The sequence below is a fragment of the Thunnus albacares genome, chromosome 1, assembly GCF_914725855.1.
Source record: "Thunnus albacares chromosome 1, fThuAlb1.1, whole genome shotgun sequence".
Lineage (NCBI taxonomy): Eukaryota > Metazoa > Chordata > Actinopteri > Scombriformes > Scombridae > Thunnus > Thunnus albacares.
Window position 1 is genome coordinate 20,548,165 of NC_058106.1, and position 10,930 is coordinate 20,559,094.

Below are 10,930 nucleotides of genomic sequence, written 5' to 3' on the forward strand. Positions count from 1 at the left end.
TCCGCTCACGAAGAAGAAGAAGAAGAAGAAGCCCACTTTGAAATGTTGTTGTCCAATGTGCTGAAGAAGTGAACCTACTACCTAAAGAGGTTTATGACGCTTTTTAACCACAAACAAGCCCTTTTAAACGATTAATTTAACGTATGAGTAGGGGGTTTTAAGATGAATGTTAAACTGAGACGTTAAGTTAGTTCATGGTGTTTGTGAATGGCTGAAGCTAGCTGCTGTTTTTAGCTAACAGTGATGTCCTCGTCGTGGACAGAGCGCCAGGGACAGGTGGGGGATCTGAGAAACCACAGCAGAGAAGAGCTCCAAGAACTGCTCCTCCGACAGGACAAGATTCTCTCCAACAAGTAAATATCACACCATGAAGCTCAGTTTGTGCCTCATGTTATGATCATCACACTCATACACGATACAGGCTGAAGTTCAGGCATGACACATTTCCTGGCTTGAAAACACACTAAAAGTTGGTCTGATACAGTTTGATAATACAATTTGACAAAATACACGTTAACTTAAGCACACAAAGTAGTTTGACCAGTTGTAATGAGGTATTTCCCGCGTTATCAGTATGTCGGTTAATCCTCTTGAACAGAGTCTGAAGTTTTATAGAGCACAGATGATCTACAGATCATATTAATATATTTTTATATATATTATATAATTTAATATTTTATATGTCTCTCTTTATATACGGTCTATGGTACAAATGAACACATGAGCTCTATGTTCACTAGTTTTAACTAAATCAGTGTTGTAAGTGCACAGGCTGCATATGTGAATGCACTGTGAATGTTACATGATTCGTTGACTAAGTGGCTACAAGCTCATCTTAGTACTTTTTGAAACAACTGATGACAAATGTTTTTGAGAGAAAAGAAACTTCTGCTTCTGGGCTTTATCATTATAACAATAATAATAATAATGATAATAATGTGATGACCCTGGCTACAAACCTAAATATGTGGTGTCACAATAAAGTTGTTCTTTATGCTTTTGAGCCCTTCAGAGAAAAGAAACACCAGCTTCATTATGTTCATGATGTAGCATCAATTCTGCAATGCTGCAAAATTATTACAATGAAACTAACCTTGTCCAGTAGCACCTTTTAAATCTCATTCTGAGTTTTGTGAAGTGTGCCATACAATTTATTTGAATCTGTAAAAATGCTGTATGGAAATAAATAATACAAATGTCAGCATCCATTCCAGTTTCAAACGTGGTTAATATATCAAGCACAGACTGTGGTCAGAATGAGTATGAGCACCTATTATGGTTATACAGAGTCTCCAGATTTCAATCCAGCTGAATACTTGTGGAGGATTTTGCACAAGACAGCTCTACACCAAATTCACCCAAACACCATATGAGGGAATATCTTTAGGAAGGATGAAGAATGAAGCTGTTTTAGAGGCTCATTGTGGCCCAATTCCTTAATAAGACTCTTTATGTTGGTTTTACCTTAAATTTGTTACCATCTGCATCTTTAATGATTGTTTTAAATGTTTATGTGGCAGGAAATGATGGGTTTGTGTTGTTCGCAGGAGATTATTACAGACTCTTCCTGACAAAGGGAAAAAGATACGAGAATTTGCGGAGAGGGTTCGCCTTGCCATTGAACATCACCATGAAGAAGAGAGGAAACAGCGCTTGGTGTCTGCTGCCAGGGCAGAGCTACAGTCCAAGTACCAGCAGGCTTTCACTATGCAACAACGTGCCATCCAGAATGCTCCAGTGGCCGGGCAAAGTGAGGCTGCTGCAGACAACACAGTACAGGAGAAGGACCCCTCACCTGTCTCAATTCACGTGCAGGAAAACCACACTTTGGACAAGCGACAGCAGCAGTTTGTCTCCCAAGCAGCTGCTGTTGAAACCATGGAAACGGCTGCTGCTGGGGCCTCTCTGAACTCGGATGGGACAAAAGAGAGTGACCTTGTGGAGGCCTTGGAAAGGGTCAGACTGTCTGAAACGGCTAGTACTGGTTTCAGTAGCAAGACCAAAGACCCATTAAAAAGCACTGCAAAAGACAATGACTCTCTGAGTAAACAGATACCAAAAAAGCCTCACTATGTAACTGTTGTGGAAAAAACAGAGAAGACTTCAGCCCCGGGGAAGCAAAAATTCAAACCAAATCAGTGAGTAGTGTATTGACTACTTACAACAATGTGAAACGAAATAAATTTTGTAGGTGTATTCCAGTAACATTATCTGTCATTTCTATGATTGGAAGTAAAATCTTCTCAACATTTTACTCTGTGGCAACTCCGTTTTTTCCAGGCTTCCTCACAGAAGTGACAACCCTCCATCAGGATCCTCGTCACCCAGTGAGTCTTCTGAAGGCTCATCACTGCTCTCAGCACAGGCCAGGAGGGAGCGGGACAAAAAGCACCTGGATGACATCACTGCCGCAAAACTCCCTCCTCTCCACCATAACCCAGCTCAGCTTCTGTCTCTGCAAGAGTCGGCCATGCTTATGAAAGAGCAGACAAAGAAACAGCAGGTTAGTGTGTAGATGGATGGAGCTGTGCACAGTCTGAGCTCTCCAGACTCTTATCTTATACATAGGGTGTATATATTACATTACATTAAACATTATAGACGTTACACTCTAAACTGGATGCAGACTTACAGGGTACAGAGCTAAAAGTAGAGTCATAATGGGACTTACTTCCCTCAGGTGCACACAAACACAACAAATGCAAACATGATCTCAATATCAACTTTAGGAAGTGATTACATTTCAGAGTTGTGTTTATAGCTTGCCACGCTGCCCCAAAAAATGGCCAATAAAATCAATTAATGCAAGTTTAACTTCATACAGTAAACAGAATTGCTTGAAATATGATTGGGGTGATATATTTATGTGGAAAAAAATCAAACATTTATTATTTTGACCAGTAATAAATATTGTTTCTAGCCTCCAGGTCTTTTTGTTCATCCTGTTTGGATTATTTTGAACACTGTAGAGACACTGTGTGTAGAGATGTGAAAATTATTATACTTCTATATATAAGGTGTAGTGTTAAAGATCAAAAAGGCAACTCTCAGTTGCTATTGTAATGTAATATTCACAAACTAGTTTATTCTGCAATAGTGAGTTTGGTGTTGTATTTAGCTGCTTAATTTCAAAACAAATGGAGTACAACATTATACAACATTGGCTTGTCTTTACATTTGAATATCTAATTAAATGAGGAGGGAATTAATTAATAATGAATCCAGTAAGTGTGAATTGTCCATATCAGATCCCTCTAATAGCTCTAGAGGGCAGTATTTAGGCTGTGTCAGCACTGTATCACTTCACATCCAAAATCAGGAATTTAGAGCCAAACGTCAGACACTGTGCTGCTGTCAACTTATAGAAGCCTGTAAAGCTTATGACCAGTCCTACTTTTGTTGATGGTTTAATGGCTGTGGCTGTGCTTCTTTATAATAATGTGCTTGTTTTCTGTTTACAAGCCTATTCATGTCAACTTTTTCCTCTTTGTTGTGTTTAATTTCAGGAGTTGCAGGCCAAGCTGGCAGCCCAGAAACTGTCTGAGGGATTGAAGATCTCTATGGGGAGCTACACTCCTGAAGGTGGCCCCATGGCTGCCTACAGAGAGGTTCATGATGATGGAGCCCAGCTCTCCTCAGAGGAAGACTGATCCTGGAAGGCCAGAGCTGGGGAAACCAGTGTGACCTTGGCCCCTTGTGGAAACAGGCTTTAGACCTCGCAATCCAGGGCCCATCAAACAGGATTTTCACTCCAAGGACAGGAATTCTTAAGAGAGGAAAAGGTCTTTGCCTGGTGAGAAGGCGTAGTTGGTATCCCAGACTCAGCTCAGGGAATTGAATGGCAGGTTGAAAAACTAGCTTTCTTAAATGTCAGTCAGTTTGTATGGGGTTCAGTTGTTTCCTGCATGGTCACTACCTGCAGCTGAGTAAGACTCTTAGATGCTAAATTTGAAATATGCATCATGAGGGAAATTTTCCTTATCAGTATACTGAAACTGATGATGTGGCTTTCTGAGCCTGAGAGTATTGTATGTGGAAATTCCTATTTTAGTGTGTTAATAATTATATGCACTTAAAGCTTATCAGCTGGTGGATCAGACTGTTTTGGCACAATGGCAGCTGTTAACAGCTTTGTCTGGAGAATAGACATGCAATGAGCCTGCAGACATTTAAATATCACAGAATGTGTAACAGAACTGAATAAATACATCTGATTTCTCAAATGATTGTGTTTGTCTTAAGTCTGGTGGCAATCCAGTTTTGAATTATGGACACTGAAGTACCTCATCAGCTGTTGCATAAGAGACTTTCTTTAATTTCTCTGCACTGGTATGAAAGTCTTCACTGATCAAGGCGTCAGGAAAAAGGTTTCCTTGTTAGTTTCAATTTTCCTGATAATCTAGTTTATTGAGCAGCAAACTTCAAAAGGCAAGCCAAGTTTTTTGTGCAGCACATTCCAACAACAAGGCAATTCAAAGTGCTTTACATAGAACATCAAAGGCATCAAGACAGAATGTAAAACCAACACAAGGCAATATAAAAAGACATTTAAATAAAATTAAAAAGAATTAAATTGGAAATAAAAAATAAGCTAAAATAGAATAATATAAAACGTGAATAAAAGTTACAGTGCAGTGTAAGATATTAACCCTCAAATTTGGTTTCGTAAAAGGCAGCAGCAAACAAAAGTCTTCAGCTGTGATTTAAAAGAGCAGAGTTGCAGCAGACCTGCAGTTTTATTTGGGAGTTTATTCCAGATGTCTGGTGCATAAAAACTGAACACTGCTTCTCCATGTTTAGTTTTGACTCTGAAGACAGAAAGCAGACCTGTCCCAGACAATCTGAGAGGTCTGGATGGTTCATAACGTAGCAGAAGATTAGAAATGTATTATGGCCCTAAACCATTCAATGCCTTATAAACCAACAGTATTATTTTAAAATCAATTCTTTGACAAACAGGAAGCCAGTGTAAAGATCTGAGAATTGGGGTGATATGATCCACCTTCTTGGTCTTAGTGAGGACTTGAGCAGCAGGGTTTTGAATCAGCTGCAGCTGGCTGATCGATTTCATAGGGAGACCTGTAATGACACTGTTACAGTAGTTGAGTCTACTGAAGATAAATACATGAACACATTTTTCCAAATCCTGCTGAGACACAAGTCATTTAATCCTTGATATATTCTTCATGTGATAATAGGCTGACTTTATAATTGTCTTAATGTGGCTGTTGAAATTCAGGTCTGAGTCCATGACTACACCAAGATTTCTGGCTTGGTTTGTGGTTTTGAACATTATTGATTGAAGCTGAGTGCTGACTTTTAAACGTTCTTCCTTGGCTCCAAAAACAATAACTTCAGTTTTATCTTTGATTAATTGAAGAAAATTCTGGCACATCCAATCATGGATTTGTTCAGTGCACTTACTCAGTGTTTGTATTGGACCACAGTCCCCTGGTGAAATGGTTACGTAAATTTGTGTGTCATCTGCATAATTATGGTAAATTTTGTTTTTTTCCATAATCTGGGCTAGTGTAAGCATGTAGATGTTGAACAGAAGAGGCCCCAGGGCGGAACCTTGGGGAACTCTGCATGTCATTTTTGTCCACTCAGATGTGTAATTACCTATAGATACAAAGTAGTCTCTGTCCTTAAAGTAGGTTTCAAACCAGTTTAGTACTGTGCCAGAAAGTCCCATCCAGTTTTCCAGTTGGTCTAGTAATAGTTGTGGTCGACCGTGTCAAATGTGGTACTGAGATCCAGTAATACTGAGACTGAAATTCTGCCATTGTCTGTGTTTAAGTGGATGTCATTGAAGACCTTAACAAGAGCAGTCTCAGTGCTGTGCTGTGGTCAAAATCCTGACTGGAAGACAACAAAACAGCTGTTTAGTGCCAAAATGACGATTTCCTTCTCTTTCAGTGAATCAAATTGCCAGTATGTGATACTATTTTTGGTAAGGAACTAATGGAATATTCATTGCTCATATTCTTCACACTGTGTGCTACTCTTTGAAACAAGTAATAACCTTTGAAGTCAGTTATACCTGCCTCTAGAAACTCTAAAGAACAGTATTTGGTCGTATACTACTCACTATAAACTGGACTGATTACATGGAGGACTTTCTGTAGACAGCCTGGGACACTCACTAAAGATTATACATGTGTGCTGTTGTTTCCAGAGGTGTTGTAGAAAAGGGCTTGTTCTGCAACAGGACTGAGTAAGAGGAAGTATAACTGAACTCTTAACCTGACCAAAACTATAAATCATGTATATTTACAGTATGGTGTTGGAAATATACATCTATAAAAACTGCACAAACTGCATTTATTCTTTACAATGTCTGGTTTGTCTACATTAAGGAGCCCATCTGCTACCATCTATACATGAGCTTTAATAATGAGGAGAAGTTGTACTAAGAGTATAAAAATGTGTCATATATTTTTTAAGCTTAACACACCTCAGCATCTACCTCTTAACAGTGGAGTAACAATTCTCACAAAATGTAAAAACTTCATGTACTGCAGTTGATTTGAAAATGTACTTTGTTACTCTCCACATCTGGATAAGGAAATGTGTCCAGTAGTTATACATACTGTTTGAAATCTGCTTTCTATAAATTTAATATTTGTAACTACTGTTGTGTTGACATTTTGACACTTGCAGATTATCTAAGCTTCAATAGATTTAAGCCATTTTATGGTTAAAGTTTTATCTTATTTAATGAATTAATGTGTGAAATAAATCTGCAAGGTGATAGAAGCTTTGGTCAGCTGAAGGCACTGGTTTCCTAAAGTCCTGTGAGATGTTATCAAGCAGGGATCTGTGACACACTTGATAAGATTAATCCAGGGGTAGTGAAATATTGAAGCTTGATGGGCTGAGACATCTGGACTGAATTTGGATCATGTTGTTGCTGGGAATGGCAGGCAATCATGGGACGGCAGTGGGCTAATGCAACATGGCAAATACCATTTCTCAACTTTGCTAATATGTGGTAGATAAGAAGTGCCAGCTACATTCAGCGTCTTTCCAAACAGCCTTTCCCACTGTCTCTCTTCCAGCTCTCGCAAAGTACTGCAGGCCATCTTAATTTAAATGGCCTGATTCAGGGACTTTAATGAGGAAGAAATAAGGCGCTGAGGCACGTTTTGGGGGAAATGAGGGTGGGTTCATGCAGGTCAGAGTCTGCTGGTAGATGCTCCTTGATAACCTTTGGTAATTGTTGCTGAGCCATTGGTGGAAGATGTTTTAGAAAAAAAACTCTGATTGCTGTGTATTTAGACACTGTATCTGATGGGCTCCAGAGTGGCCCTGTGGTGACGTCCAATAACAAATACATGAGCACGCTCCACAGAGGATCCTCATTGTGCTGGGATTAATTACAGCCTACCTTGCTTACATAAATTCAGAGACTGTTACCAATTATGGGGCACATTTTTGCTGTTACTTTTCTCTGTGGTATCTGGCGTCAAACCTGACTCTGAAGTTGATGTTGTTGAGGTGGAACCAAGCGCACACTTTCTGTAGTCAAAGCTTTTTTACGTTGTCCATTGATGAGGTTGTTTATACTTCCACTTGAATCCCAGACCCCTTGTCCCAGATTAATAAACTTCTCATGAAGTAGTCTGCAAGTGATTTGCTCCAAGTCTTGAGTCCGAAATCACACGTCTCGCGGGAGCAGAAATAATTTGCTGTTTGGGAGGGGAAACTGGAATGTGATTTCAAAACTGCCTCTTCAAAGACCAGTCAGCTCAGTCTTAAATTAGATATACAGTATGATGTATAGACTGGCGTTAAACGCAAGTTAGGCCCTCAGCAGAATGATTGGATTATATCTGCCAGGTTACAAAGTCTGAGGTCATGCTTTTTCCATTCTCTGATGTTTTTGTCATATTTTTTCAGGGCACACGAGGAGATGAAATAATGCAGCACACAGCAGCTTTCTGCAGATAAGGTTACAGCCTATCTCCTCATCCCAATTAGAACCAGCTCTCCCTCCTCTTGTTGCACCAGAACTGAGTCAAGGGAAACAGTTTTGATGGTGAAAATGTGTTTTTCTGATGAATTATATTTGTCAAATATTTGCCATTTTATGCACCTTTCACTCTAAGGTGGATGTTTGCATCTGAAACACATGGAAGACAATGCTGCTCATTTGTGTTTATCTCAAGTGTGAAACCAATGTTTCATATGCAAATGCAATGAACTGTGAATGAGAGGCAAACAACTGAGCACGTGTGTGACTCTGTGTGTGTGTGTGTGTGTGTTCTCTTCACGGGGCGAGGAGGAAAGTAAATACTTTCCTGACAGGACTCTGCTGAAGTCTCCACTTATCTCACCATGAAATGTGTGTGTGAGAGGAAGCAAGCACATAGTTTATGTCATGACTGTTGACTGCCTGAGGAAGCATGATATGTGGCTGCAACATGCATGAGAGCCCCACAGCTGTCTCACCATTAATGTAGATAGGAAAATATTCCCTGACTGGTGGGTGAATCTGTAGGAAAAGGAAAAAAAAGACAGAGGTGTCTGGCACTAGTTGTAAAACATAGTCATGGGAATGATTTATTGCATTTTTACATTCTTAAGATTGTTTTCTTTTTCATTTTTCTACATTCACCAGACATGTCTAGTTTATAGCATATGAGTGTGGTCAAGGCACTGTGTTTTCCTTTGATTGGTTGTCTGTTAAAAACACACACTGGCATTACACTATATTATAATCAGACCATGTTCTGTTCACTGGAGCCCGAACTGTACCAGGTGTTTTACAGAGATTTTGGTACATGTCATATTTGTAGAAGGTGGCTATAATTCAATCTAACCAAAACTCTATACACTTACAATATTAGCATTATGCTTAATAAAGTAACTTTATCTGTCTGAGTACACATTTTATCTTGCTGGCTCCACTCCACAAGGTGTTAATGTGTTGAATTTTCTACAGAAATTTGCTTGTAAATGGACATCAAGCAACAGAGTAGATGCTCACCCAAACAGGAGCTTGAACCATATTTACATCCTACTTCATAAATGTATATACCTGTGGTTATAGCTCCTCCATGAGTGTTGCAAACTTGCACCAGAATTCATTAAAGAAACTTGTATTCGACAATTTTAAAGGTTTCAGTTCCTCAGTTTCTCTGTGGACACAGTGAGGATCTGTGTGGCTGTTGGCAGCTGTATCCATTGTGTGTTTTTGTCTTTACACATGGTAAACTGTTGAGTGTGAAAATCTCAGCAGCCCTGCCTTATTTCACGCTTTCAAATGTTGTTAAAAAAGCTCCAAATCTCTGGTCCCAGACATCAATGTCTTACATCCTTCTCAAAAGAGTCTTTTTTAATCTCCATCCATTTATAATGAAGTGGATTTAATAGGTGTAATCAATAGGGTCATTGCTTTAATGATTCTCAGAACATGTGTTTCTAATAATCTGTAATGCACATTCGCTGTTATTTTATTATATACACTCCTGTCCTGGTTATGAGGCAGGTTATAGGCCCTGTTTTTTCACCAACACAATTATTTTTCCAACAGTTGCTATAGTCTTAATCTGAGTCCAGTAAAGCAGCCCATGGAGATGAGAATGTCACAACACAAGCATTAGGTGTTTCCTTTTCCTTGGAACAATGTTTACAGTTCAAAAGCCATAAAACGGACCACAAATGGAGAAGGCATGGTGTAGCTGTGATGAGTTATCCTTGTGTAGTCACTTGTAGCAGATGGACTACATGTTTATTTTAACTCACTGTAGGCAGTACTCAAAGTTTAACACTGGATGGCAGTAGTGTATCTTTGTTCTTAGTCTCTGCAGCTTGAGTTTTTATTCTTATGCACAGTTTTTATGCTAAATCTTAAAAAAAGCTGTTATTTGTTGAAATAAGAAATGTGATTAAAGTTGTTCCATTCTTCTGTGGATGTTTTTAACTTGTCATTGTGCATTTTATCAATAGTGGTGCAACGATTAAGAGCTTGAATCACCATCTCTAAGGGAATCTAATGGATCAACAGCTGTCAGCAGAGATTCAGATAGTGAATCTCTGTGTTTCAAAGGTGTGGTACGCATCCCAGGTGAGGCCACAGCCTCGCACCTGGCTGCTCAGCCAAGATAACAGCAGCCTGGATCTTAATCTCTGGCTACGATGAGAGATTGTACAAATATGATCTGGATACATCTGTGCTTGAAAGAACTCCCACAATCTCTGCCTGGAAAGCTTTGCATAACAATCCTGAGGCACTAGAAAGAAAGGGCGGAGAGAGAGAGAGAGCGAGGAGGAAAAGGAGGGGTAAAATGGGTTGAGGCCCGTGATGCATGGTGTGGGCCAAGAAGCTGCCAGCATCCCAGCCGCTCCATGTCTGGCCTGGCACAGCATTAAGCAGGCTGTTTTGGGGCCTGTCAAAAGCTCATCATGGCAAGGAAGCCGTCTCTGTGGGGATGCTGCGGGGGTGCCAGGGCACGGCAGGAGGGAGAAACCAGAGACCTTGCCCGGCAGCTTGGTCATAATGAGGAGGAAAATTCTTATTCTTATATCCCCATTAATGTTACAACAACAATGCACTTTTGTCCAAGTTTTTTTTCCTCTTTTCAAGCACTTTTACACTTCACATGTTCTTTGTTTACTCCCATCGTCTTGTATTTGGTGAAATTTGAGCCCTCAATTATTTTTTATCGCAGAATTTTGTTGATTATAGAGGTTTGTCTTGTACTTAATTAAACTAAAAAATGTTGATACATGAATCCGCTGAATCTCTGTGAGTAAACGCTTTACTTAAAGTTTGAGCCATCCTTTTCCAGTATCTGACACACATTCCCAAAACAAGTGGAAAACACTTTTGCATTATCTCAGTGCATTGTGTTCAGTAATTGCCTGGTGAAAGATTATAAAAATCTGGGTAATGTCAGTTGTGGCAATCAAGCAGTATACTAAT

General features: G+C 39.5%; 1 protein-coding gene across 1 annotated transcript; it reads left to right on the forward strand.

The window, feature by feature from the left end:
• On the forward strand, positions 1 to 4,223 carry polr2m (RNA polymerase II subunit M). The gene is made up of 4 exons (XM_044348824.1): positions 1 to 353; positions 1,548 to 2,138; positions 2,281 to 2,503; positions 3,507 to 4,223. The coding sequence occupies exons 1-4, from the start codon at positions 244 to 246 to the stop codon at positions 3,648 to 3,650; spliced, it is 1,068 nt and encodes a 355-aa protein (XP_044204759.1). The 5' UTR covers positions 1 to 243; the 3' UTR covers positions 3,651 to 4,223.
• The last annotated feature ends 6,707 nt before the right edge of the window (positions 4,224 to 10,930 follow it).

Excerpts from the sequence above, each read along its gene's own strand:
- polr2m (XM_044348824.1), top strand. The coding sequence starts at position 244 with ATGTCCTCGTCGTGGACAGAGCGCCAGGGACAGGTGGGGGATCTGAGA. Across the intron at positions 354-1,547 it reads GACAAGATTCTCTCCAACAA|GAGATTATTACAGACTCTTC; the intron begins GTAAATATCACA and ends TGTTGTTCGCAG. Across the intron at positions 2,504-3,506 it reads AGCAGACAAAGAAACAGCAG|GAGTTGCAGGCCAAGCTGGC; the intron begins GTTAGTGTGTAG and ends GTTTAATTTCAG.